This window comes from Rhinatrema bivittatum, chromosome 10 (assembly GCF_901001135.1).
Source record: "Rhinatrema bivittatum chromosome 10, aRhiBiv1.1, whole genome shotgun sequence".
In the NCBI taxonomy this organism is placed as follows: Eukaryota; Metazoa; Chordata; class Amphibia; order Gymnophiona; family Rhinatrematidae; genus Rhinatrema; species Rhinatrema bivittatum.
This window is the reverse complement of record NC_042624.1, coordinates 23,529,369-23,556,520: the sequence shown is the minus strand read 5'-3', so window position 1 is coordinate 23,556,520 and position 27,152 is coordinate 23,529,369. Positions and strand designations below refer to the sequence as shown.

The 27,152-nt window shown below is 45.6% G+C and overlaps 1 protein-coding gene across 1 annotated transcript in view; it reads left to right on the top strand.

The window, feature by feature from the left end:
• Positions 1–27,152, top strand: part of HMCN1 (hemicentin 1) — a 688,208-nt gene that overhangs the window by 180,142 nt on the left and 480,914 nt on the right. Inside the window, 3 exon segments of the mRNA XM_029617466.1 lie at positions 3,700–3,871; positions 14,789–14,895; positions 25,567–25,687. Coding sequence (XP_029473326.1) covers positions 3,700–3,871; positions 14,789–14,895; positions 25,567–25,687 — 400 coding nt within the window.

Below are 27,152 nucleotides of genomic sequence, written 5' to 3'. Positions count from 1 at the left end.
TTGGACCTGACCTTGTCTCCAGCTGCCTGCACCTTGAACCTGACCTTGTCTTCAGCCGCCTGCCCTGACTTTAGCTTGAACCTGATCTTATCTCCAACTGACTGCCTTGGATTTGGCCTTTCTTAGGCACCTGCCTACTCGTAAGCCTGGACTTAACTTGTTCCTAACTGTTCGCCTGCTTCTGTCTGTCCGGGTTTCTGGAACCTAGCCTTGTCGTCAACCTTGCTCCTTCAGACCCTGCGTCTCCGCTGCTTCCTGGTGCCCTGCCACTCTCTCTGGGATAAATCATGCGGAGACCTGGCTAAAATCAGCCGACCCTGATATCCAAGGGCTCAACCTGCGGGGAACAAGGGCTGGTATTGGCGAAGCTCCAGTCGGCCTCCGCTTCCCGTTCAGCCTCGCCTCCTGATGGTGGGGACTCGTGGGGGTTTCCCCACGGGTAGCGCCAACTCCACCTCGGGCCAAGGGTCCACCTCTGCAACAGCCGTGGGTCAAAACATCCAACCTCCAATGTCCACAGCAAGGGGAAACTGCAAAAACTGCTCTTAAAAATCTTCAGCAGGTTCTTCCTCAACCTTATCCCCCCAAATCCTCACTCTTTGCTGTTTACTGGGTGTCAAGGTGAACATCAGAGACCCAGCCCTCTAGAAACAGGAAGTTTGCCTGTCCTTCAGGATCTGGACCCCAGGCTCAAGAATAGTAAGAGCATCTTCACTGCAAACTTCCTGCAAAACAACTGCTCAAGAGTCCTCATAAAACTCACTCCTTGATCAGTCCGCCAGGGATGCAGAAAGACCAAGCTACTCCCTTCTCGATTAATCCCTGGGGAGGAAAGGACCTTGTGCATGTGCTCCAAGGACAGTTTATATCCCTGAACCACATCCCTTGAAAATGTGGGGTAAAAGCAAAGGAGGATTTCAACATGCAAAAACTCCAAGAACGCTGGAAAAATAGGGCAAAAAGAGTGGGCGCTGCACCTTATTGATCTGGTCCCAAAAAAGCTCCTCCTCAAATGTGTCACATTGCTCTTTTCTGTGGTGCCTGATCTTGTGTCTGTCTGAGCTGATTCTTGGCTTTAACATCTGGCCTGTCCCATCAATGTAGCATCTTTCGCATTGTCTGCGTTGAACAGGAGCATGAGTAGGATCCCATCATACTGAATGCATTTCCCATGTGGGTGACTGTGGTGTCCTGTATTATCTGCTCGTTTGCAGTGTGTGTGTGTGTGTGTGTGTGTGTGTGGGGGGGGGGGGGGTGTCCTATTCCCTTATTTGAGTTTCTGTTAGAAGCTTACTTTTCACTTATTTTTGTTTCAGATTACAGGTGGTTTCCAGAAGATTTCTTTCAGTGACTCATACTCTAGGAGAAGTGACTGTAGGTCTTTCATGACTTTTCTCAGTTTTTCCATCTTTGGGGTATGTGTTACTACAAGGGCTACTCGCGCTGTGGTTTTCCTTTCTTTGTACTGCACTAGGTGCCATCAGCATTCCTGCGACCCTTTAGAGGTGCATGCTCCTCAGGTTCTTGACTTTCTGCAACAGGGCCTCGCTAAGGGCTTGGCGTTAAATTCCCTTTGTGTACAAGTTGCAGCTCTAGGTGCCTTGCGGGGAAACTTTGACGGCTGTTTGCTGGCAGCGCACCTGGATATTGCTCGGTTTCTTAAGGGGGTCAAACATTTGCACCCTCCCATTCGTTCGGTGTGTCCGGATTGGAGTTTGAATTTAGTCCTGCGAGTTCTGTGTGGCGCTCCTTTCGAGCCTCTTCGTGGAGTTTCCCGGAAAGATCTGACTTTGAAAACGGTGTTTTTGGTGGCCATTTGCTCGGCTCGTTGGATCTCAGAATTGCAGGTGCTGTCTTGTCGGGATTCCTTTCTTCGATTTACGACGATGGGGTATCGTTAAGTATGGTTCCGTCTTTTGTCCCTAAGGTGGTTTCAGCCTTTCATGTCATTCAAACTGTGGAGCTTCCGGGGTTTCCTAACTGGTCCCGGGAGTCTTCTAAGAACAGAGACCTTCATCTTTTGGATGTGCGGCATGCCTTATTGCCTTATCTGGAGGTTACCAATGACTTCAGACGTTCTGATCATTTGTTCGTTCTCTTTGGTGGCCCAAAGAAGGAGGACAAAGCTTCAAAGGCGACCATATCTTGGTGAATTAAGGAAGCCATTTGTGCAGTGCCTTTGGGTCTCAGAGCTCATTCCACTAGGGCTCAGGCTACCTTCTGGGCAGAGTGTCAGTTACTGTCATCTCAGGAGATCTGTAGGGTGGCAGTGTGGTCGTCTGTTCACACTTTTACGAAACATTACCAATTGGATGTTAAGGCTTCTGATGAACTGTCCTTCGGAGAGAGTGTGCTTCGTGCAGGTCTTTCGGGTTCCCGCCTAGTGTAGGGTGGCTTGGGTACATCCCACTTTTCTGGACTGACCAGGGTATGTTCAGGAAATGAAAATTGGTTCTTACCTGCTAATTTTCGTTCCTGTAATACCACAGATCAGTCCAGAGGCCCACCCCTTTCTTCAGATACCGAAAGACTGTCTTGGTCAGAACCTGCTTAAGTTTTTTATTGTTGAAGCTCCTTTTTTGCAGACATGATTCATGGAGCAGTTTTTAGCAGATGTTCGGTCTGGTTTTTGCCAGCGACAAAGTGGTAGTCCGAAAATTTGGTTGGGTGCTACCCTTCGTTATTTAGTTCTGTTAGCATGGGCTTGGGTACAGGTCAATACTGAGTGACTGCAGGTGGCACTGTCGTTATGTAGCAGTGCCCAAAGTTCTAATTGTTCTTTGACTCCACCTGCTGGTAGGGATACACAACCCACTTTTCTGGACTGATCTGTGGATTTACAGGAACGAAAATTAGCAGGTAAGAACCAATTTTCATTTATCCGAATGGTCCAGTGTTTGGTTGCAACATCAGGCGATGCACTGGTGGTCTGAGATGAGATGTTGTTCTCCGTTTGACTATGGATAAGAGATTCTAGTTTTCTTTGTTTCCTTTTTATGCAGTGTATTGTTTCTTAGCCTGGATTCCTCTCATCTCTTTTTGGAATTGGTTCTGTAAAGTTATATGCTCTTGCATGGTTCTTATGATTTCCTCTTCCAGATGCATGACTCGATCATCTCACACAAGCATAAACAAACACACATCCATCCTCCCTCTCTCTCCCTCTGCTGATTCATCTTTCTTTCATACACTTGCACAGCAGACTTGTACAAAGCTAATTGCCTGGATAAAATATTCTTTATTGTATGAATAATTGCTTTGTGTGTAAATCTTATTCTTCTACATACTTGGTGAACCCAGCCCAACTGAATTCTTCTGAGCCCCCTGCCTATCACCTGAGCTGATAAGAGAGAAGTGTGAGGGCCTCCAATGGATCCAGCTCATCCTCTCGTATTGTTACATTGAGCATTTTAAGAAATGGTGATTGGAATTGGGCCCTGTACTGCAGTAAGAACATGCCGATTTTAGAGACAGTTGAAGAGAGCAAGTAAAGAGAAGCCTATACAACATAAGGATAGACTGAAGGAGTTGGGCCCATTAAGCCTATTCAGAAAAGACTGAGTGATGATTAGGTAGAAATGCGCAAATATGCTTTTAAGACTTTATAAAGAGAATGGCGAACATCTACAACTTGCATTAAACTGGGTTAAAGGAACTACAAAGAACTGCCATTAACTTGGGTACTTTTTCTTTTTTAAGGTATTGAAATGGGTTGAAGAAGCAGTGCAAGCCTCGAAAGTGCATCTTCTGTCCACAGATCATTTGGCTGAGGCCATAAATACTTGGCAGATCCCTTTCGATCCCAGTCTGAAGGAAGTTACTGTTTCACTGAGCGGCCCTTCTCCAGAGATCGAAATCCGCCATCCATCCGGTAAGATATCTGTATGTAACTATGGACTATAACTAAGAAGTGAAACGTAAAACAGAACAATAAATCACTAGCATTTCATACCCCTATGTTTAAGAACAGTTTAAATCTTTTTGAAACCCTGTTTATCCCCATTAACATTGAAACCTTCATATTTGTTGTAAATCGTTATGATGGATTTAGGATGATGAATCCGAATGACAGTATATAAAACTCGATAAATAAAATAAATAAAATGGGAAGGCACCTGGATAAAATAATATATTTACTTTTTTATATAAAGAATTAACCTATATCCCCAAAGTGTATCAATGGAAGAGACTGGATATGCAAATGAATTTGTTTTGATTTTTTTTTTTGACATCCTACATTCTGGACTTTTCTACAAAATTTTGATAACAAGTTTTCAATGGTTGCCATGAGCTAATTGAATGCACTGGTGATAATTATCATTTTAGTATTTGGTATGATTCATGATGATCATAATAATAGTTTTCACTATAGACAATCGTTTTTTGTGTATCGTAAGATACTCTTTCTCTTTGTATGCAGCAGCTCCACAGATCTCAGTTGAAAAGACAGAGACAGTATTTAGCAATCAAGAAGGCCTGGGATAAGTACAGATGATGCTTAGTTATAGCAAAGAGAGGGAAAAATTGGGGAGAGGGTCTGTAGTATTACGATAATGCCTGTGGGCATTAACCAATGACAGTCTGTATTTCGATGTCACTAAGCCTTAAATGATTACAAGAAATTTGAGTTCAACAAAGTGATGTATTTTTGTTCAATCAAATTAAGTATAATATAATAGTTATAAGCAAATTGTCTTTTGTATCTGGGGATTGTGGTGATTTTGGTTGTTGATTAGGGCTGGAAAATGTTGCAAATGTCTGTAATAGACTACTTTGTGTGCACAGAATGGGATGCCAGTTCCGCTAGCATTCCACCTTGTTTACAGGCTAGGAAGGCATCCCCGAATGCCATGACTAAGGCAGCGCTGTGCGTACGTTCCTTTGCCATTGTGTAAGCTGTGCCAGATGTGCTTTGTTTGTTTGTGGCGTGTAGAGCCAGCCATTTACATAAAGAGCAAACAGAAACAAAGGGCTTACATTTTGCATCAGAATGCAATGACAAGCATTACAGATTGGTTCCTTCTTTTAAATGTCTCACTTTCCCCAACCCCACAGCGGGATCAGCTTTCCTTATCTTTGACTAGCAGAAACATGCCTTTGCCAAAAGGAGATTGACAATCACTCAAAGCAGGGACGACTAGTGCTACAGGATGTTCACTTCCTCCTAGATGAGGAACTGAATATTTTCCTCTGGGCTCTTCACACTTGGACGCCAGTTCAAATCGCAGTTTAGGTGGCCGATGTGAAATCAGACAGCTCCAGGGACCATTGCAGAAGTGTTCACATGGTGGCTCCTGCCAGATTCTTATGAATCTGTGAATTCTGCTGCACCCCCTGTCATAATGAGAGAGAGAGAGAGAGATGCATGGACTGTTGCTTTGCTTCTTTGTGTGAAAACTTTCTCTTGCCTGAGAGGGGACAATACGAACATTCCCTTCAGTTTACCTCAAAGAGCATTAGTAGTATCAGAGATTATCATAAATATAAGATGATGTGATAACACTGTCGCCACTTGCACTGGATACACTGGGAGGTTCAGGGGTGCACAAGATAATACAGTGAGAAACGGAGCTCAGATTTGAAGATAAGCTAATATTGGGGAAATATTTGGATCTTAGGCATCATGAAGCACAGAGCATCTGGAATTGTCCAGTTGATGGTTACCATCTATAAGGATGCTTCATTTTCTGTTGGGTGTTGTATATCTTGTGGGTCTGTAGAATTGTCTCCTAATGCCACTTTGGACACTCATTTGGAGTGTGCATGGGTATCATTTTGTTATGTTTCATTGGTGAGTGTTATGGTTTTGAGGTGTTTGAGTGGATTCTTGGGTACTGTGGAGATGACCATGCCCACGGGGAGGAGCCCCGTGAGGAACCACAGTACTAGGCTAGACTTGAGATGCACAAACACAGAGATTCGTCTTTTATTATACAGCTGACGTATACCACCAGAGGTGGCAGTAGTGAGGTGATCCAGAGGTAGCAGTCCAGGGACCCTTGGCAGAGGGGACCCGTTTCACAGAGATAGTACAGGGAGATCCGGATGCAGTTTTCCAGTCCAGCAGAGCTGTAGATGAGACAGACCGATAATGTTAGATTACTCACTAAGTTGGTAGCTGTATAGGTGGAGATCACAGCAGGCAGAAGTAGTTGAATACCGGCACCGAGCCAGGGAGAGCAGGCCCTCGAGGAGCAAGTACCTGATCTCAGATAGGCACCTGAAAGAAAGCAAAGGGTCCCCGAGGAGCGGGTACTCAGGTTAGAGAAATACCCCGAAGGGCAGAGAGAGCTTCCAGCGGCAGCAAGGAAGCAGCAGAGTAGCTCAGACTGGAGGCTTTCCATCCATTCATGATCCTTGCTAATTCGATGGCTAGCAAACGAAGGGCAGGCTAAATACCCGGATGGCGTGACGTCACTCGAGGGAGATGCCCCCGAGGTTCCCGCCATGACATGGATAAAGACGTGGGTGGGATGCGCACGCACACCCTAGAAGGCCCTCAGGAGAAACATGGTGGATAGCCTTGCCATTGCCATTCCAGGGATGCTGGAGAGAGCGGCTTGCAGACGCGGTGGTAGCCATCTTCCCAAGGCTAGCAGGGAGAGCAGAGAGAAAGGTGAGGCACAAAGGTCAAAGCCGTCTGAGTCCGACAGACGCAACAGTGGGAGTAGCTATTGTTTGTGTTTCTTTTCTTTTTTAGGTTTCTTTCCTTTCATTTTGGTTTTAGTGTGCACTATTGCACATTAAAACCAATCACCATTTTTAGATTGCCCCTCCCCTAGCTACTCCTGCCACAAAATTTGTTATAAGTACACTATGTGAGTGTGGTAAGACACAAGGCCAATATCCAATTTTATATAATATTTATTTACAGCCATTAAGTACAGTTGTTTGCTCATTAGGTTTAAAATATTTAATATATACAGATGACATACAATTTTACATAAGAACATAAGAAATTGCCATACTGGCTCAGACCAAGGGTCCATCAGCATCTGTTGTGCATGCCGGCCACGTCGGCACCGTGGCCGGCCCTGCTTACCTCGCGCTTCCATCCACCAGCTTGGGTGACTAGGGAATTGGATCGAGGAAGATCGCTCAATATCATCTACTTGGATTTTAGCAAAGCTTTTGATACAGTCCCCCACAGGAGGCTAGTGAATAAAATGAGAAGGTTGGGAGTGAATGCCAAGGTGGTGGCCTGGATAGCAAACTGGTTGAAGGACAGAAGACAATGTGTGATGGTAAATGGAACTTACTCGGAAGAGAGAGCGGTGATGAGTGGAGTGCCGCAAGGGTCGGTGTTGGGACCGGTCCTGTTCAATATCTTCGTGAGCGACATCGCGGATGGGATAGAAGGTAAGGTTTGTCTATTTGCGGATGATACTAAGATATGCAACAGAGTGGACATGTCGGAAGGAGTGGAGAGAATGAGATGGGATTTAAGGAAGCTGGAAGACTGGTCGAAGATATGGCAGCTGAGATTCAATGCCAAGAAGTGCAGAGTCATGCATATTGGGTGTGTAAATCCGAAAGAAATGTATTCAATGGGGGGTGAAGGGCTGATGTGCACGGAGCAGGAGAGAGACCTTGGGGTGATAGTGTCTAACAATCTGAAGTCGGCGAAACAATGTGACAAGGTGATAGCTAAAGCCAGAAGAATGCTGGGCTGCATAGAGAGAGGAATATCGAGTAAGAAAAAGGGAAGTGATTATCTCCTTGTACAGGTCCTTGGTGAGGCCTCACCTGGAGTACTGTGCTCAGTTCTGGAGACCGTATCTCTGAAGGGACAGAGACAGGATGGAGGCGGTCCAGAGAAGGGCGACCAAAAAGGTGGAGGGTCTTCATCAAATGACTTATGAGGATTGAAGAATCTAAATATGTACATCCTGGAGGAAAGGAGGAGCAGAGGTGATATGATACAGACCTTCAATGACAAACCTTATCCATTGCAAAAAAATCAGCAGGTCGCGATTTAAAACTCCAGGGAGGAAGACTCAGAACCAATGTCAGGAAGTATTTCTTCATGGAGAGGGTGGTGGATGCCTGGAATGCCCTTCTGGAGGAAGTGGTGAAGACTAAAACTGTGAAGGATTTAAAAGGGGCGAAAGATAAACACTGTGGATCCATAGTCTTGAGGATGTGAATGAAGAGAAGGGGTATGGGGGTGGCTTGCAGGAATGACGGCTACTACCTGGTGATTAATACTCTTATTCAATAAACATACACACAGTTAATGCGACTCCAACATTGCTCTATGCTTCAACGGCAAGAGGAAATGTGGGACAAAGGAATTGCATTCACAAATAAGCGTGGGAGTAGTTTGCTTGTTGCGGCGGTTACTACCCCGAACCAATTAAGCCTGATACTTCACTTTGAATACGTATACAGCGCAACTCATTGCTTCAACGGCAGGGGGGGATTGAAGGAAAGAGAATTTATATTAAGACAACCAACAAGGACTAAATTGCACAGGCTGGGTAAACAAATAAGCATGGGTATAGCTTGCTTATTGCGGCGGTTACTACCCCTAACCAATTAGTCTTGATCACTTTTATGCAGCTCCAGCACTGCTCTCTACATCAATAGCAGGGGTGGAAGGAAAATTAGAACAAAAAAGTTACCAATAAGGGCCCTGATCTCAGTGGTCAGAATAACAGATAAGTATGAGAAAAATAAGTACGAAAGCTTGCTGGGCAGACTGGATGGGCCATTTGGTCTTCTTCTGCCGTCATTTCTATGTTTCTATGTTAATTTCTTCTATGTAGAACTGCCTTCCTCTCCTGACATTCTGGATCTAAAAACAATCCCACTATAATTTAAGTGCAGGACTGCCTTATTTATTGTTGCCCCTGCCAACATGCCCTCCTCTGCCTTTTCCTGACATGATGGAATTTGTCAAAGTGCACTGCCTACTGGGGGTCTGGATATTGCAAATTAGTTTGATATTGTAACTGTACTCCCACTCACACTACCATTCACTGTATGGAATTAAATCACAAACACACACAGAGACACACATACTGTTTATGTGCAATGTGCTGTGTGCACTAATGTTGACTGACTTCACACACAAAAGGTTTATGTGCTAACAGAGAAAAAAGACTGGTAGCCTGATAAAGACTCTTCAGTTCAGTCTCAGAGCTCACCTCGCTGGTGCACTGCCTCTCTTTCTGGCACAATGAGGGTATGAGACCTACTGCAGCACAGAGAAGAGCAGACGCATCCCTTTACCAGTGCCAAATTTACAAATTTAAGCTTTTTTCAAATTGTGAGAGCTTCTACTAGCATTTCCTTCTCCAGGAAGAGCTATGACTTTATACAGAGCATCTTGGACATGCTCAGACTTTACTGTGCGAGATAATCAGTGTTGTTTTCTTCAGATAGCAGCTATAAGCTAGCATAGAAAGATATTTCACTATGATTTATCTTCTGGGTGGTTTCCTTGCTAACTTGTCCTGATTTTAGCTCTGACAGGGCAGTGAGGTCATACAGGAATGAGCTAGTTGCTAAACAACTTATCAATTGTTTGTTTTCTCAGCAGTACACAGCCATAGACTTAATGGGCCATAGAAATGAATGGGAAACATAACCAAATGGGATGGAGAATATTTGTTTCATTGTTGTACCTTCCATTTGTTTTGGAGAGCCATGAATGCAATAAATACGGGCACATTCGGTATGACTTTCCTATGTGTTTCAAAAACACATCCTAAATAGATATGAATTCAGTGAACAGAAGCAGGTGAGTGAGGAAGATGTCTGACTTCATTGTAGCTCTAAAACATGTGGCATGACACTCTATATTTTTGTGCCACGCTTCAGCCAGTGAGGCAGCTGGAGGCAGGGGTCACAAGTGAAGAGCTGAGGGCAAAATTCCTCGCCCCTCACAAAATGCCTCTATTACTGTGGACCAAAGTACAAAAATGAGCACATTCTTTAGCTGGGGTTTGCGAGTGTCTGCCCTTACACAAACGTCCAGGGAAGATGTGGGTATGCACCCTGGGATCAGCTTGTTCAGAGGTGCACAAACCTGACAGGTGGGCTGATGCTGGGGCTCGCTGGTGCTGTAACGGCCTGGGAATGAGTGCGCTACGGATGTCACAAAAGAGGCCATGTCAGCATGGCTTGCAGTCAACTGCAAGCCATGCTGACATGTAACTGAACAGGATATATTCAAAAGGTATCCAATTAAATAGCTCTGTTTAGACCAAAAAATGGACCTCCATCAAAATTTCAAATAAGGCCCTGTTGGGCCATGCACCCCATCCCCCAGCCCACTCCTAAATTTGAAATCATGTCCCAGTTCTTCTCCCACCCCTATCCTGGTTCAGTAAATATAATAAGACTGCAGCTCCCACCCCACCAATAAGACTGCAGCACCCACCCTCAGTGCCAGTCTTGGGCTGCCCCTCCCCCCCCCCATCTCCCCAATACCAAAAAACCAAAAAAACCCCTGCTGGGAGGGCAATGCTCCTGGCACTTCTGAGCTGCTTCTGTCACGAGTAGTGCTGGAAGCGTAGACAGCAGCTTGTGCTTCTGAAAGGTTCTAATGATGCCCAATCATCCAACCTTGTCCATTGGAAAGAAATCAATAGAACTAGGGATCATGAACTGAAACTCCTGGGAGGACGATTCAGGACCAACGTCAGGAAATATTTCTTCACGGAGAGGGTGGTGAGTGCCTGGAACGCCCTTCCGGAGGAGGTGGTGAAGATGAAAACAGTGAAGGAATTCAAAGGGGCGTGGGATGAACACTGTGGATCCCTAAAGGCCAGAGGGTGGCAATAAAGAAAAGAGTGCATGGGGGTAACTTGCTGGTGTGGCAGTTGCTACCCTTAACCAATAACAGTATCAAGGCTTAATGCAGCTCCATCACTGCTCTCTGCTTCAACGGCAGTGGGAAAAGGGGAATTGGATTCAGACAGTAACCAATGAGGGTCCCAGCTTTTACGATTTGGGGAACAGTTAAACATGGGGATAACTTGCTGATGCAGCGCTTGCTACCCTTAATCACTAAGCCTGATAGCTTTGATGCAACTCCAACATTTCCCTCTGCTTTCATGGTAACAGTTAAAGGAAAATGGATTCAAACAGCCTCCGAGGGCCCTGACTTTTACGGTCTGGGAAACTGATAAGCCTGGGGGTAACCTGCACAGCGCAGCAGACACTGGCATAAGCTTGCTGGGCAGACTGGGGGATCATTTGGTCCTTTTCTGCCGTCATTTCTATGTTTCTATGTTACAATGCTGGGTTGTTTGGTATTGGCGGGGATAGCGAAGAGGCTGCCCGCGACTGGCAGTGAGGGTGGGTGGGAAGGCTGGAGGGGGTAGGAAGCAGCCTTATTTTATGTATATTTACTGAACCGGGAAAGAGGTGGGGCTAGCATTACCAGCTGGCTCGAGTTTCAGGACAGGGTCATCCAGTCCTGGTTTAACTCACCTGCAATCAGGTACTTATAGTCTTGCTTTTCTTACATATTGCAATAGGGAAAGCAGAATAAATCCCAGCATGCAATGGGGTAAAACCAGGACCGGATCAACCTGTCCTGAAAATCTGGAGCCAGCTGGCAACCTAGGTGGAGGGCACCGACCTGCAGACTGGGACATAATTACAAATTTAGGAGGAGGTGGGGGTAGGGAGTGAACGGCATGATTGGGCCTTATTTGAAATTTTGAGGGGGAGGAAGGCTAGCAGGCCACAGGTCTGTTCATATCATTTCATATTTTTCTTTTGGTCTAAACAGAGCAACTTAACCAGATATCATTTGAAGATACTTGGTTTAAGTAGCAAGTTATTTGGCCACACAGCGCCAGATAACTTTACACCAGTTCTGACGCAGGTGTAAAGTTAAGCGGTTAACTTAGCTGCTTATAGTTAAAATTGGCATCGTTGGATGGATAATATGACTCCTCCCTGAAACAGCCCTGTAATGCCTTTTTCTTGTCTGGTTAAACTTATCGGGATAAAATCTAGCTGGATAAGGGGCCCAATATTCAGAAACTTACCGGTTAGATGGTTAACTTTAAGTGTAAATGGATTTTGAATATTGACCTTTATATAAACTCTGCAAGGAATAGATGCTAGAAAGAACGACATTAAGTGCATATGTATTGTAAGAAATCCAGCTTTGGGAGGTGGGACATGCAGGGGCAGTGGTTGCCATTGCTAACACCTGGGAACTCTCAGGATTTCACTCCCATACGCGGGGTCAGCACTAGAAATCCCAGGGCCTCTCTGTATGCAGCTCCGCCGCTCCCCTTCCTCCGTTAGCCTGCAGGGAACAGGAGAAGTAAGGCGAGTCTGGGGCAGACGTTGGAAACTGCCTGTGGGAAGAACCTGGAGAGGGGCTCCAGCACCCACAAAACTCTCTACAGCAGTGACTCACTCAGCTTAGGGAAGAGGGAGGATGCAGAAGTCACGGAGCAAAGAGAGTGCTGGGGTCAGGAAGAGAGGAAGAAGGATGCGGGGGGGGGGGCATCTCTGGAGGTTGGGGGGACAAGTGGTGGTGGTGGTGGGTGGGAGAAAGTGTCGATTGATTGGGGGTGGGGGTGGAAGAGAGGAAACTGATACATGTTGTTCGCCCACTGCTTATCAGCCATAATCTGAAAAGTCCCCAGCTATGGGCATTGCACGGCTCCTGTTTCTATGAGTAGGGATCCAGGGTCAGGCTGAAAGCAAATATTCCCAGGAGCTGTTCCAGTCTGCAAATGCTTCCATCTCTGCTGGGTTTAAACACGGGCTTCGGCCAGGGCTCCACCCCTATCCCAGCTGGGGGTGTGCTTGGAGCCTGGTGACAGTCAGCTCTTTGGGGCTGGGTCCACTCTCCGGGTGGCCTTCCTGGTACTTTGTCTAGAGTCTTGGTGCTGCTTTGCTCCTCTCACTTGTGATTCAGATAACTTTACTGGTGAGCCCCTCTGAGGCAGGCAACGCTCAAAACATGGATCCTTGTCAGGGTCATTCTTACACGGGACACACAAACTAAGCACTGCTTTTGTTTTATGGGACATTGTGCTCACTGCTGAACGCCCTGGGTTTGGGGGTATTCAATGTTCCAAGTTAAGGAGAAATATTTTATTTGCATTGATAGAAAAAGCACTTTAAGAAACATATAAAAGTGAACCTAAGAGACATTCAGCTTACACTACGAAATCCACACGTCTATCCACCACCAAAGAACGAGCATTCTCTACAGCGGGCCCGGCCATTTGGAATAACATGCCCACAGACCTCAGGCTAGAACCCTGCCCTCTAACCTTTCGGAAAAAACTTAAGACCTGGCTTTTCCTCCAAGCCTTCCCTTAACTCTCAAAACCTTCAATACCCGACCAGACAAGACTCCACCTTCCTGACTAGGTGCCTCGCCTAGCTTAAACGTTATATTTTATGCCTTTGTTTAATTTATTCAGATACTCTGTCCTTTACCTCAGGCTACCCTAGCCACACCAAGTTCTACCTCCTTGTTATATGTAACTTTCACTTCTTGTTAAATGGTTGATCAATGTTATCCCCCTGTTATATGTAAACCGATCTGATGTGAATTTTTTTCATGAAGGTCGGTATAGAAAAGTGTTAAATAAATAAATAAACACATGTGATATTTGCTGGCGCTGTGTCCGTCCTACAAACTCCTACAGAATGCTGCCGCACGTATCCTCACCAACACTAGAAAAAGAGATCACATCACTCCTAACCTCTTTGATCTCCACTGGCTACCTATCCAATCACGTATCCTCTTCAAAACTCTATCCCTCATTCACAAAAGTATCACTAAGGAAAATTTCAATTGGCTCTGCCCCCCACTCCTTCCTCGCACCTCCACTAGATCCACACATCCTGCACTCCAAGGAACACTCCATTCCCCCTCTATCAAACCCTACAAGCTAATCTATACAATGAACAGAGCCTTCTCCCTCTCTCCCCCCAGATCTCCGCACTGAAACATCCACACCAAAATTCAAAAAGAAACTAAAAACTCTGCTCTTTCAACAAGCCTACCCTCCCTCTACTCCCTCCATATAATGTATGAAATCCATTTGTCCAGATGCCTGACTCTCTTGTAAATATTCTTTCTTGTAAATATACTGTACATTAGTTCACAACTATTATAATTATTGTTTACTCTCTCTTTCGCAATACCTTTGCTCTTGTTATGCCTTGCAACTTTTAATTGTTATAGTTACTGTTCTATGTAAAGGCTCTGCCTACCATGTTTTGAGTTAAATGTACACCGATACGATGTGCAAACGGTTATCGGTATATAAAAAACGTTAAATAAATAAATAAATAAATTGTCCATATAATTATGCTCATTATCTGTTTCAATTAAATAAGCAGAAAACAAACTCTTTTTAAAATATTTTCCATTCACATCAAGGCCATTGCCATCATGTTGAATGACAGATACAATATGTTTGTAAATCTTTATTTTGGTGATTAATAAATAAACACTTTCAAGGTACCGTACTATATGTGCTGTTACAAGTATTCTATACACAGTATGTATTTTTCTGTGGCAGGACTAGAGGTTAATTGCAACTGTTAAACATTTTATAAAGCAATAGATTTGGTCTTCAGGCTGCTGTAAGTTGGCTACTGCTGTTCCAATGTATCCAACCAATATTAAGAGCTGCCCCGTGAGGGATTCTTCATGCAGAGTGTGAGCACAGTAATGTTGGGTTTCATGGTTGATGGGCAGCTTGAAGACTGTTGATTTGTACCATCTTAAAGTATCTTGTGAATTCAGCTTGGCCAGTTGTGATATTTTGCCTTTTTGTCTGTATTTCAGGAAAGTCGATTAAGAAAGGATCTGGCTTGAACGAGTTACTGAACATTCATAATTCTGCCAAGGTAGTGAACATCAAAGATCCAGATCCTGGAATGTGGACAATTAAGGTACTTTTTCTACTGCAGCTATGCAATATTTATTCTTTATTTGGAACATTGTCTTTTTCTAAATGTACATCTTTATTAAATTTAAATCATTTACATCTAATAAAATTAAAAAAAAAGACATTTCCTGACATCATACAAGAATTAAGTTCAAAAAGCAAATACATGAACCAGCCTACAAGTTAGGGGGTGAGAATAGAAAAAACAACAACTATAAAGGAATCGAGTTTACAAAAAGAGAGAGAAAGGTCCCCTATAAATTGTCTGCCATCTGCAACCTTTAACTCTAACGGTTACAGACAGATATTGAGTATTGATCTCCTGTTTTATCACTCAGGAACGTTTCTAAATGTGTGGGATCAGTAAATACATGCAAATTTGAGAGAGAAAGTTGTCTCCCATGGACAATACTTTCTCAGCTCAGGAATTGCTTCCTGCGATGTTCAGTTGCGTAGGAAACATCAGGAAATATTTGCACCTTCTGTCCACAAAATAGAAAATCTTTATTAAGAAAATCTTTCTGGAAAACTTCATCCCTATCTTGATCTGCACAAAAGGATACCAGGAGAGTAGCTCTAAGAGGGATGTCATCTAAGGAAGATTCGAAAACCGCAGACAGATTAGGACTATTAGAGGATAAATCCTCAGGATTAATATTCCTCCTATTTTGGGAAATATATTACATCTTAGATCACACTGGGAGCCTTTCAACAGAGAACTCTGGGATTTCACACAAATACTTTTTAAACATTTCATTAGCTGAAATCAGCCTAGTTAGTCACTGGTAAGTTTAAGAAGTGCAAATTTTTCCCTCCTTGAAAGTTGTCAATGTCTTCTAATCCATTGTGAATAATTAGACTGCGTTTCACATGAGAAATCCTTGAGACTTGCTCCATTGCCACTTGAGATTTCAAAGAGAAACTGCATCCTCAGCTGAAGACAAATGGAATTTGTGATCTTGAAATTTCAGCTTAGTTTCCTCAGTTGCAGAATAGATGGAGACCTAGTTCTTTGCAGGTTGGAAGGCAAACATCAACTAAGGACATTTTGCTAGGCTCCTCAGAAGCTTCACCAGCATCAGGCAGGGGATGGACTGGAGATGGTACTGGGACAATGGAAGTCTTAGCCATTAGCCTATCAACAGCACTAACAGTCATCGGCTTACTATTCTGAATTGAATTCAAAGTAGCGACGTCCTTTATTACCATGGGAGAACTTCTGGGAACCCCTTCCTCATCAGGGGCCAAAGATTCTCCCTCTAAAGAAACCATGTGGGGTTGTAGTGGAGGCAGAGTTACTCCTGGACTCAGAGAGGCTCCAGAGCTTAAATGAAGGTTCCTCCTTCTCGCCTATTGAGGTTAAATTAGGTGACCACATAACATGGGAGAGTCCATGGGGAAGAAGCAGACCCCTTACCCTTCCTTTTCCTCCCCATACAAACAACGCAAGATGATAAACTCCGCAAATTCTTCACAAGAGGGCACCGGCGGTTGCGCGCCACAGGGCCGCGATTGAAATAGGCCCTGAAGGTCTCGCAGAGATGACGTCAGGGAGAGTTCCCACAGAAGAGGAGGGGGAAGGGGAGGCAGCTGTGGCGACACCTCCCATCTCTCCGATCTCACAAGGCTCTCTCCTTCAACTCTCAAAGCAAGCCTCTAGAATATTGTCTTTTAATAAACTGTAGTTTTGACCTAATGTGATTTGAAAAGACTTTCAGGCCGATAAAGTATAGTGCACTCGGCCAAGTGCACCGTTTAACATGCGATTGGCTGTGTGTTTTTGACGCGCATCTATACCCCTTATACTGAAAGGAGTATAGCTCTAACACACAGCCAATCGCGTGTTAAATGGTGCACTTGGCCGAGTGCACTATACTGTATCGGCCAAGCCTCACATTTTACTCTCAGAAATTAACGCCTGCCCAAGGACTGGGCGCAAGTCAGGAGAGGGGGCGCTCAACACTGAGTGTTGGCTCTCCCGCAATTTTTACTGTATTGGCCCGTTTATTAGTATAGTTCCAGCAGTCTTTGCAATTACTCAAAAACATTTGAAAATTAAGTCTTGTACATATACAGAATGAGAGAATTCGTCATGCTTTGAAGTGAAATTTGAAATTTAGTCTCATGCATGTGACAGTGCTTTAAGTCTTCATAGTGAGAATACTTTTCATCATTTGTATTTTCGGCACTTCAAAGCAGATTACATTCAGGTACTATAGGAATTCCCCTATCCCCAGAGAGCTTAGAATTGCACTGGCTAATTTTCAAACGAGCACGCATGCTCCTATACATGCACGTATTGGTACGCAAGTGGAGATTCGCTTGAATTTTAAATCATGCACGCACTTGTGTGCATATGATTTCAAATTCGCCTACCACGCATAAGTATGCTCCTAATTTTAAGAGGTAACTCGAGCAAACCTACTTCATGTATCTTTATGGCTTTAAAGTGCGTACTAAGAGGATTTTAAAACATGCTCGTGTGAGGGACATTCCCAGTTTTTCCAATTAGTCCATCAATTTGCCCAGTCAATCTCAAGGTCATCCAGACCCCTCTGGTTCTTCATCCATCATGTCCCCAAGTTGACCCAGACCCCTCACCCTGTAGTATAAGCCCTAACCACGATTTCTGCAGACTTGTTCCTCATCAGGAGCAGCAATAAAGAAGCGCAGCTAACAGGCCACCGCACACTGCAGCCTCCAGTTTTAAAATATGGAGTTACACACATAACTGTTGGCCCTGCCCCTTTATTTCTTACTCATGTGCATACATCGTGACTTAACTACATTCTCCAAGGACAAGCAGGATGGTAGTCCTCTCAGATGGGTGACATCATCAGATGGAGCCTGGCATGGAATACTTTTGTCAAAGTTTCTAGAAACTTTGACTGGCACACTGAGCATGCCCAGCATGCCACTATCCCTGCAGCCCTTCAGTCTCCTTTTTTCCGTAGTTCTGTTGCCTCGCAGGTTTTTGGAGCTCTTCTTTTACCTCACAGGGAAAATTATCCATTTTTCACTGGTACCTCCCATTCTGGGGGGTCCCCATTTGTGTGTTGGTTCCTCTGGCATTCGGTAAGGCCGAATTTTTTCCGAGTTGCAGATGGTTCCCGAGCGTCTGCCCCCCCACCCCCGGTGGCCGCCGGTCACCAACCATATGTCATCTTTTTTTGATGGCGACCAGCTTCTGGAAATGCCCCCAGTGTCCGCAGACTATGTCCATCATGGACTCGCATGACGTTTGTGTCCTCTGCCTGGGGCCTTCTCAAGATGATCATCGGTGTCCTAGCTGTGCTCAGATGATCCCCAAAGCCCGGCGGGCTCGATGTCCCTGCGTGATGACAAGGGTGCGGTGGATCATCTCTGACCGGCGTCGGGCCAATCTAAGGCCTCAGGATTGTCTTCCTCCTTGCTGGAGAAGGATCAGGTCGAGCAATGAGGGAAGCACCGACACCGGCACCAACGGTCATCACCACACGGTGCCAAAACTGATACCGGGGAGCACTGGCTTCAGCCGAACCCCCTCCAAAATGGCCCTGTGGCAAGGAGGCCCTGCCCTCCTTGAGAGCCCAGGGCATTCCCCACCGATCTCAGTGTTGGGTCGAGCCTCCACGGACCCCCATAGAGGCTCCGGTTACGCCCCGTCTGCCACCTCCTCCCTCCTCAGCGCTTACCACATTAGAAGTTTGAGAGGAGTTGGACCGCATGGTCCAGCAGGCAGTGCTCAATGCCCTTTGGGGCCTCGAGCAATCACCAGTGCCAGCCCCCATACCAGCATTGGAGCTGGCGTCATCTATGTTGGCGCCCCTATTGGAGATGTTGGACGTGCTGCTCGGTGCCTTGCCAATGCAGCCGGTGCCTGGAGGTCCTCCAGTGCCCCATCTGCCACTGATGCCGCCTTCCAATACTATCTCGATTCCAGGTTCATCAGAAGAGGATGCAGCTCCACACCGGCCACCACGGGCACTGCCGACAGTGCCTGAGCCCGGTCTCGGGCCATCGGGTGCCCCAGAGCCCCCGAGTCCAACGATGCCTGCGCGGCCGACACCGAGGTCCCTTGACAGGCCCTCGATGCCAGTAACCCGGGACCCAGGGTTCAGCCTTCCTCCCCAACCCAAACGAGTCATTGGGGAGGAGGAGGCCCCTTATGACCCATGGGATGATGATTCCTCCGAGTTTTCCTTGGAGGCCTTGGATGATCTACCATCGGAGCCTTCACCTCCAGACGAGAGGTGCCGCTCACCCCCAGAGAACTTGTCCTTCACCAGTTTTGTTCGGGTGATAGTGGAGACCGTTCCTTTTCAACTGCTAACTGAAGAGGATGCTTGCCATAAAATGTTAGAGATGCACGTCCTATGGTACCTTGGAGGAGCATGGCAGGAAGCAGCACCAAAGCCGGTCAGGGGACGCCGGAGAGGACGGCAGACAGACGCCGTGGCAGCCAGTAGTCCGAGGTGAGCGGGAGGAGCCGCAAGAAGAGTGAGGTAGGCGGGGCGAAGCCGTCATAGACAGACAGTCGCAACAGAAAGATTTGCAGGATCGCAAATTGAAGTTGCAGCTTAAAAAGATTTTTGAGGTTTCGGCCCTAGGAGTCCGGGCAGCTATGTGCAGCAGTTTCGTGCTGCGAGCCAGTCTCCGCTGGGTTCAGGATTTGCAAGCCGCACTATCCTTTTCTGCGAGTGAGGAAGTGCAAGCAGAGCGCCTGGAGGCAGCCATAGCTTACAGTGCTGACATGCTTTATGATCTGCTGCGGACTTCTGGCAGGACTATGGTCTTGGCCGTGTCAGCTCGCAGGCTCCTCTGGCTTAGGCACTGGGCTGCGGATGTTTTCCTCTAAGGCTCAACTGAGTTCCTTACCCTTCAAGGGTATGTTAAATGTTAAATAAATAAATAAGCTACTTTTAGGGCAACAATTGGAGGACATGATAAAATCTCTGGGGGAGAATAAAGTCCATAGGTTGCCAGAGGATAGACCCAGGATGAGAGGATCCTTTCCGTAACGGGCGAGATTTTGGGGAAATCGCTCTTCACGTTCCACCGGTTCGTCCTTTCGACAGGGTCCCAGCTGCCAATCTTCTTGGAATCAGTCCTTTTTAGGGTGCCGCCCTGCCAGAGATGGAGCCCTACAATCTCATGGGGGTCCCAAGTCAGTGCAATGAAGCAAGGCCGTTCCACTCTTCCTTCCCAAGAATAGGGGCGAGGTTTTCCCTTTTTCTAGAAGAGTGGACCAACTTAATCTCAGATCAGTGGGTCCTCAGTATATTAGAACACGGTTACGTGTTAGATTTTGCTTGGCCGATCCACGAGCGGGTCATGGTTTCCCCATGCAGGTACCAATAAAAATGCCAGGCGGTTTAGGACACTTTGCGGCGGTTACAGGACCTAGGCACCATAGTTCCGGTACCCGCAGGAGAGCTCAAGGGAGGGTGCTATTCCATCTACTTCATGGTGCCCAAGAAGGTGGGCACCTTCTGTCCCATCCTAGACTTAAAGAGAGTCAATCGAATTCGAAAGGTGCCTCATTTTCTGATGGAAACTCTTTGCTCGGTGATAGCGTCTGTACACAAAGGGGAATTCCTAGCATCTCTAGATCTGACAGAAGCTTACTTGCACATTCCTATATGCCCAGATCATCAGAAATATCTACGGTTTACAATCCTAGGGAATCATTTTCAATTTTGCGTGCTACTGTTTGGTCTAGCGATGGCACCCAGAGTCTTCACCAAGGTGATGGTGGTTGTGGCAGCGGCCCTGTGAAAGAAGGGGATTTTGGTACACCCCTACCTGGACGATTGTCTGATTCGAGCGAAGTCAGAAAACTTTTGCAGGGCAGCAGTGCAGAGGGTGCTACAGATGTTGAGCTCATTGGGTCAGGTGGTCAACCCTAACAAGAGTCACCTGGTTCCCTCCCAGTCCTTGGCGTTTTTGTGTGCTTGGTTCAACACGATTTTGGGAAAGGTTTTCCTTATCGAGGAAAGATTGTCCAAGCTTCTCACTCAGGTGGAGTCCTTGCGATCCATGCCTCATCCCAGGATATGGGATTATTTGTAGGTCCTTGGTTTGATGGCTTCCACTCTCGAACTGGTGTCCTGTGCCTTTGCGCATATGAATCCTCTTCAGTTAGTCTTGCTCTCCCAGTGGAATCTGCTCTCCGAACAGTTTCATCTTCTCCTCCCACTGACGGATTCAGCACGGTCCAGTCTTCTTTGGTGGCTGTGTCCAGAAAATTTACGACGGGGTGTGGATTTAGAAATTCCCTCCTGGATAGTAGTAACCACCGATGCCCACCTCTCTAGGTGGGGAGTGGTTTGGCGAGGATCAGCAGTGCAAGATCAGTGGACAAGGTTGGAGTCTTCTTGGTCGATCAATTGGTTGGAGACCAGAGTGGTTCGGTTGGTGCTACAGGCCCTCCTTCCCTTAGTAGAGGGGAGATCAGTGCGGATTCTTTCCGACAATGCGGATGATGGTGGCTTACATCAGGGCGGAACTCAGAGTCGTCCGGTGGCGATGGAGGCTCAACTTTTAATCAGCTGGGTGGAACAGCACCTGACAGGATAGCAGCCTCTCACATTGCTGGTGTGGACAATGTGCAGGCCAATTTTCTCAGCCGCCACCAGTTGGATCCAGGAGAGTGGGAACTCTCCAAGGCTTTCAGTCTCCTGTGCAACCGATGGTCCAGGCCCAAGATGGCTCCTCGATTTTTCAGTCGTCGAAGAGAGCCAGGAGCGGAAGGTGTAGATGCTCTGGTACTTCCCTGGCCAAAGGGCATTCTAATGTATGTCTTTCTGCCATGGCCGTTGGTCAGCAAGGTTCTACGCCGCATCGAGGCTCATTTGGGCAAGGTGATACTTGTCGCGCCAGAGTGGCCAAGGCACCCATGGTTTGCAGACCTTCTCAATCTGGCGGTAGAAGGCCCGCTGAGATTTCATCCATCCCAGAGTCTGATGCGACAAGTTCCCATTTATTTCACAGAGGTAGATCGCGTTTGTCTAGTGGCATGGCTTTTGAAAGGCGGAGATTGAGAAATAAGGGCTACTTGGAGGAGGTGATTACTACGCTTTTGCAGTTCCATAAAACTTCTACCTCCATAGCCTACGTCAGTTTGGGGTATTTTCGAGGACTAGTGCCTGAACCATGCAGTGGAGCCATCCAAGATTACTATTCCGGATGTTCTGGCCTTTCTGCAGGCAGGTCTAGTAAAAGATCTAGCCTTCAATTCCCTACGAGTTCAGGTGGGAGCCCTTGGTAGTTTTGGGGGAAAGGTACAGGGCCTCGCGCTAGCGTCTCATCCGGATGTGATTCGTTTTCTGCGAGGCGTTAAATATTTGCGTCCTCTGATTCGTGGAAGCTCAACCTGGTTCTCCATGCCCTTTGTAATGCGCCTTTCGAGCCGCTGAAGTGGGCGACCTTGAAGGATCTGACATTGAAGGTGGTTTTCCTCATGGCTATCATATCAGCGCGGCGTGTTTTGGAGCTACAGGCCTTATCTTGTCGGGAGCCCTTCTTAAGGATTTCTAATGAAGGAGTTTCTTTCCCTCCTTTCTTCTAAAAGTAGTGTCCTCTTTTCATTTGAATCAGATAGTGGAGCTCCCATCCTTGGCGGGCCTAGATCTTTCTACTTCCGAGTCTAGGGAGTTAAGACAGTTGGACATCAGATGCGTGCTGATATGTTATTCGGAGGTCACAAACGGTTTCCGTCTTTCAGACCATCTGTTTGTCCTATGGAGTAGTCCCAGGAAGGGTCAGAAAGCTTCAAAGGGGAGTCCAAGATGGCTGCCGCTTAGAGTGGACGCGTGCGAGCTCACTCCGGGGATCTCTTGTTGCAAGTCTTGTTTTTGAATGTCCTATTTGAAGAATTTCTTTGCTATGCCGCATACAAAAAGAAAAGCAAAGATTAAAACTGTTGTTACCTCGACTCCTATCTTTGACGTGAGACAACCGCGGATTGAGTCTATGCTCGCAAGAACCATGAGAAATATGCTGGGGACAGGCACCGCGGGGAGTCCTGATGCAGAGCAGACACCAGGACCCCAGGTGGACGAGCTATCCCTTAGCCCCGGCGCACCCAATACCCCGGAACCACCATCCGGGATTTTCGGCACGTCTGGAGATGCCATAGCTGGCTGGCTGGAAGGAAAAACGGGTCCAGCTGGAACATCAGCCCCAAGAAAAGACGCTATTAAAGCGTATGTTTCAGAGAGCCTTGGTATTAAAGGCTCCGGGGACAAGGATGCCGAGGAACATCAGGACGATGATGGAAACCGGGAACCTGCGTGTCCAGGGAAAGCAGAACCTGAGGCACATTTATATGAACCTTTACCTTTGGTTAAGCCCACTGAAATAACCTTAGAAGTCATTTGGAAAATGTTTCTTTCGATGGACAGTTCAATTAAAACAATGTCTAGTTTGCTGAGAGAAAACCTACAACATATTAAGTCTATAGATATAAAGATACTCAATATGGAAAGTAAATTAACTGTGACTGAACAAAAGGTTAAATATTTAGAAGAAGTACAATATAACCTCATTAAATCAGAAACTATAGGCTTTAACCGCATGGAGAAGATGGAAAATGATTTAAGAAGAATAAATCTGAGGGTTTTAAATTTTCCCAGATTAAAAGCAGTATCCCCACGTGATATGTTTAAAGACTATCTTAAGAAGGTTTTGAAATTCACAGATGAGGGAATACCTGCTATTTCAAAAATATACTATACCCCAAAGAAAGTAAATAAAGAAGAACAACAGCAACAAGTATCAGGACTACAGGAAGAATCTTTAAATGTTTCTGCATTACTTGAATTATCATTGGACACTGTGATTGAAAGTAGAGGTACCTTGGTAGTTTCTTTTGTTTTTGTTTCGGAACGAGATGCAGTATTAAAGTTATATCTACACATAACCAAGGTGGATTATTTCATGGGCATAGAATCTGGATTTATCCGGATGTCACGAAAGCAACCCAAGAAAAGAGGAGAAAATTTCTTCAAATGAGACAAGAAGTAATGTCTAGAGGCGCAAAATTTATGTTGCACTTTCCGTGCAAATGTATAATATATCAAAGCTCTAGATATATCTTCTTTGAACCAGGACAGTTGCGAACATACCTAGATTCTTCTTCCTGATAGGACGCAGGTTAGGGTGATAAGTTTAAACTCATGACCTCCACTCTGTAAACTGCAATAATAGTAGTTTATCTTTAGATATTTTCCTGTTTACTGCTCAATGTAATTGGACTCCCACGTTTCCTATAACTAGTAGCAGATTTGTAATGACACTAAATTACGTAAAGAGTATTATTCTTATCACTTTATTAATGTTATCTGTTTTTTCTCTGTACAAATGTTCTGTAAAAGTTTGTTGAAACTGTAATAAAAATTAAATTAAAAAAAAAAAAAAAAAAGAAAGCTTCAAGGGCCACCATTGCATGCCGGCTGAAGGAAGCTATTGCTTCGGCTTACCTAGTTCAGGGCCATCCGATTCCGATCGGTCTCCAGGCTCATTCTACTAGATCGCAGGCGACTTCGGGGACGGAATGTCAGCAGGTGTCGCCGCAGGAGATTTGTCGAGCAGCTACATGGAAATCTCCGTACATGTTTGCTAGGCATTACTGTCTAGATATCTGGGCCCCAGAGCCCGGTTCCTTTGGGGCCAGTGTTCTCCGAGCGGGACTCTCTCAGTCCCACCCTGGTTAGGGAAGCTTTGGTACATCCCAGGAGTCTGGACTGATCTTTTGTGATCTGCAGTCAGAAATCACAGATTGCTTGCTAATTGAACTGTTGATTCTGTTCCAGTTTGCACTGAGGCCTAAAACCATACTGGTTCTGAACCAATTAGAAAAGCTACACATGAGGGAGATTTTCCCTAAAGTAGACCATTTCAGCAAATGGATTACGTTTGCTATTGCAAGCATTTAAACTCTTGGACTGAAAGGTGTTGGAATTAATTTGGGCTTATCTCTAATGCTACTGAAAATACAGTTGCTCATAATCCTTTTACATTCCAGGTCTTGTAAGTCTTTCTTTATTTATGGGTCTAGAATAGAATAGGGTTCCTCTGTTTCTCCCTCTGATGTACCAGGAGGGTGGCTGGGATCATTATCCCACAGTTCATCACAATATTCATGTCTGTATACTTTGAAAGCAGGTGTGTTCCTATGTGGATGGTTTTGGCAGATGTTTTTAAATACTTTTCCTGAGTGGGTCAGGTATCGTTCTCACAAATGTTTCCGCTTTCATTTTTTGAGTGTGTGTGGGCATCCACGGTATGGCTCCCATACCTTGGATGAGGCATGAATGAACTAGTGTCAGGCATGGTTTGTGTAATATCTTTGGACCATGGTTGGCTGGGTCCCCAAGGATACAGTTCCCACCAGTGTTTTTAGATGATGAGAGTGGAGGTGTGGGACAGGGTTAGGGGAGGTTTAACTGGTATACTTAATGTTTATCTGATGTTTTTTTACAGATTGTTGTTTATACTGTGCCTATGATTTTTATTTCTGTTAATTTTTATATTTTATTTTAACTCTGTTCTGTAATTTGCAGTGAACAGCTTACCACCCAGAGTTGTAGAATGTAAATTAAACTGGACATTGTGCGGAACGCTAGATGGATTATTGCAAGAGAACTGAAGAGCTGCAGATATATATTTACAGTTTTTCCCCCATGTTTTTCAGATTTCCAGCAGTGGAAGGCATTCTGTTCGTATAACAGGCCTCAGCACAATTGATTTCCGAGCTGGGTTTTCCGGAAAAGCAACATTAGATTTTAAAAAAACTTCTAACAGGCCAGTGCAAGGTGAGGTTGCATCGCCTTGCTATATTTTCCATAGTTTCATGGGAACATAGGCAGTTAATGATCGCACTTTTAAAGAAGTGGCTCTTAACTCCTCCAGCTTTTATGTGGATTGCTAACAGATAACGATACACTTTTCTGTAAGTGTATTCTTGTAGAAATGATCATTAGAACATAAGAAATTGCCATGCTGGGTCAGACCAAGGGTCCATCAAGCCCATCATCCTGTTTCCAACAGTGGTCAATCCAGGCCATAAAAACCTGGCAAGTACCCAAATACGAAGAAGATTCCATGCTACTGATGCAATTAATAGCAGTGGCTAATGGCTATTCCCTAAGTAAACTTGATTAATAGCCGTTAATGGACTTCTCCTCCAAGAACTTATCCAAACCTCCTCCAAGAACTTATCCAAACCTTTTATAAACCCAGCTACACTAACTGTACTAACCACTAGGGATGTGAATTGTTTTTTGATGATTTAAAAAAATCATCAGATATTTTTTAAATCATCAAAAATCGTTAAGAGTCGTGATACAATAGAAATTCTCCCGATTTATCGTGAAAAATCGTAAATCGGGGGAGGGGGAGGGCGGGAAAACCGGCACACTAAAACAATCCCTAAACCCACCCCGACCCTATAAAACTAATCCCTTACCTTCCACCACCCTCCCGAACCCCCCCAAAACATTTTACAAGTACCTGGTGGTCCAGTGGGGGTCCCGGGAGCGATCTCCTGCTCTGGGCCATCCTCCCACTCCCGGGCCGTCGGCTGCCACTAATCAAATTGGCACCGATGGCCCTTTGCCCTTACCATGTGACAGGGTGTCTGTGCCATTGGCCGGCCCCTGTCACATGGTAGGAGCACTGGATGGCCCGCAGCATTCCCAATATAAAGCTAAACCCATCTCCCAGATCAGTTCCAAGACCAACAACTCCATTGTAAAAAAGGGCTTGATGCAAGTAAGCATGAAGTTAGATCAGCTTACAACATTTTTGATACAGCTTCCAGGTTATCAGCAGCCGGTATAAGTTCAAGGAGGTGGGCCTGGCTGAAATCCTTGAATTTGCTCCCAGAGGTACAAGACCGCTTAGCAGACCTCCCCTGTACAGGGGACAATCAGTTTGGAGAGAAGATCCAAGAAACCGTTGCACAACTCAAAGATCACAATGAGACGCTGCGGCAACTTTCCGCTGTACTGCTGACTTCTCTACCTCTTCTAAATGGCAGTTCAGGAGAGAGGCGAAAAGAACTGCTTACAAAGCATGCTAGGTCTCATCCATCTAGATCCTATCAAAAGCCACCTCGCCGGGGTGGACTTCCTCTGACCACTCTCACCTTCTACAAGGAGAGAAGGCTTCCCTCTACAGACCAATGCCATAGAACCAGTTCCTCCTTTGCAAAGGGGACAGGGCTTCTACTCCCGATACTTCTTAATACCAAAAAAGACGGGAGGCATTCGCCCCATA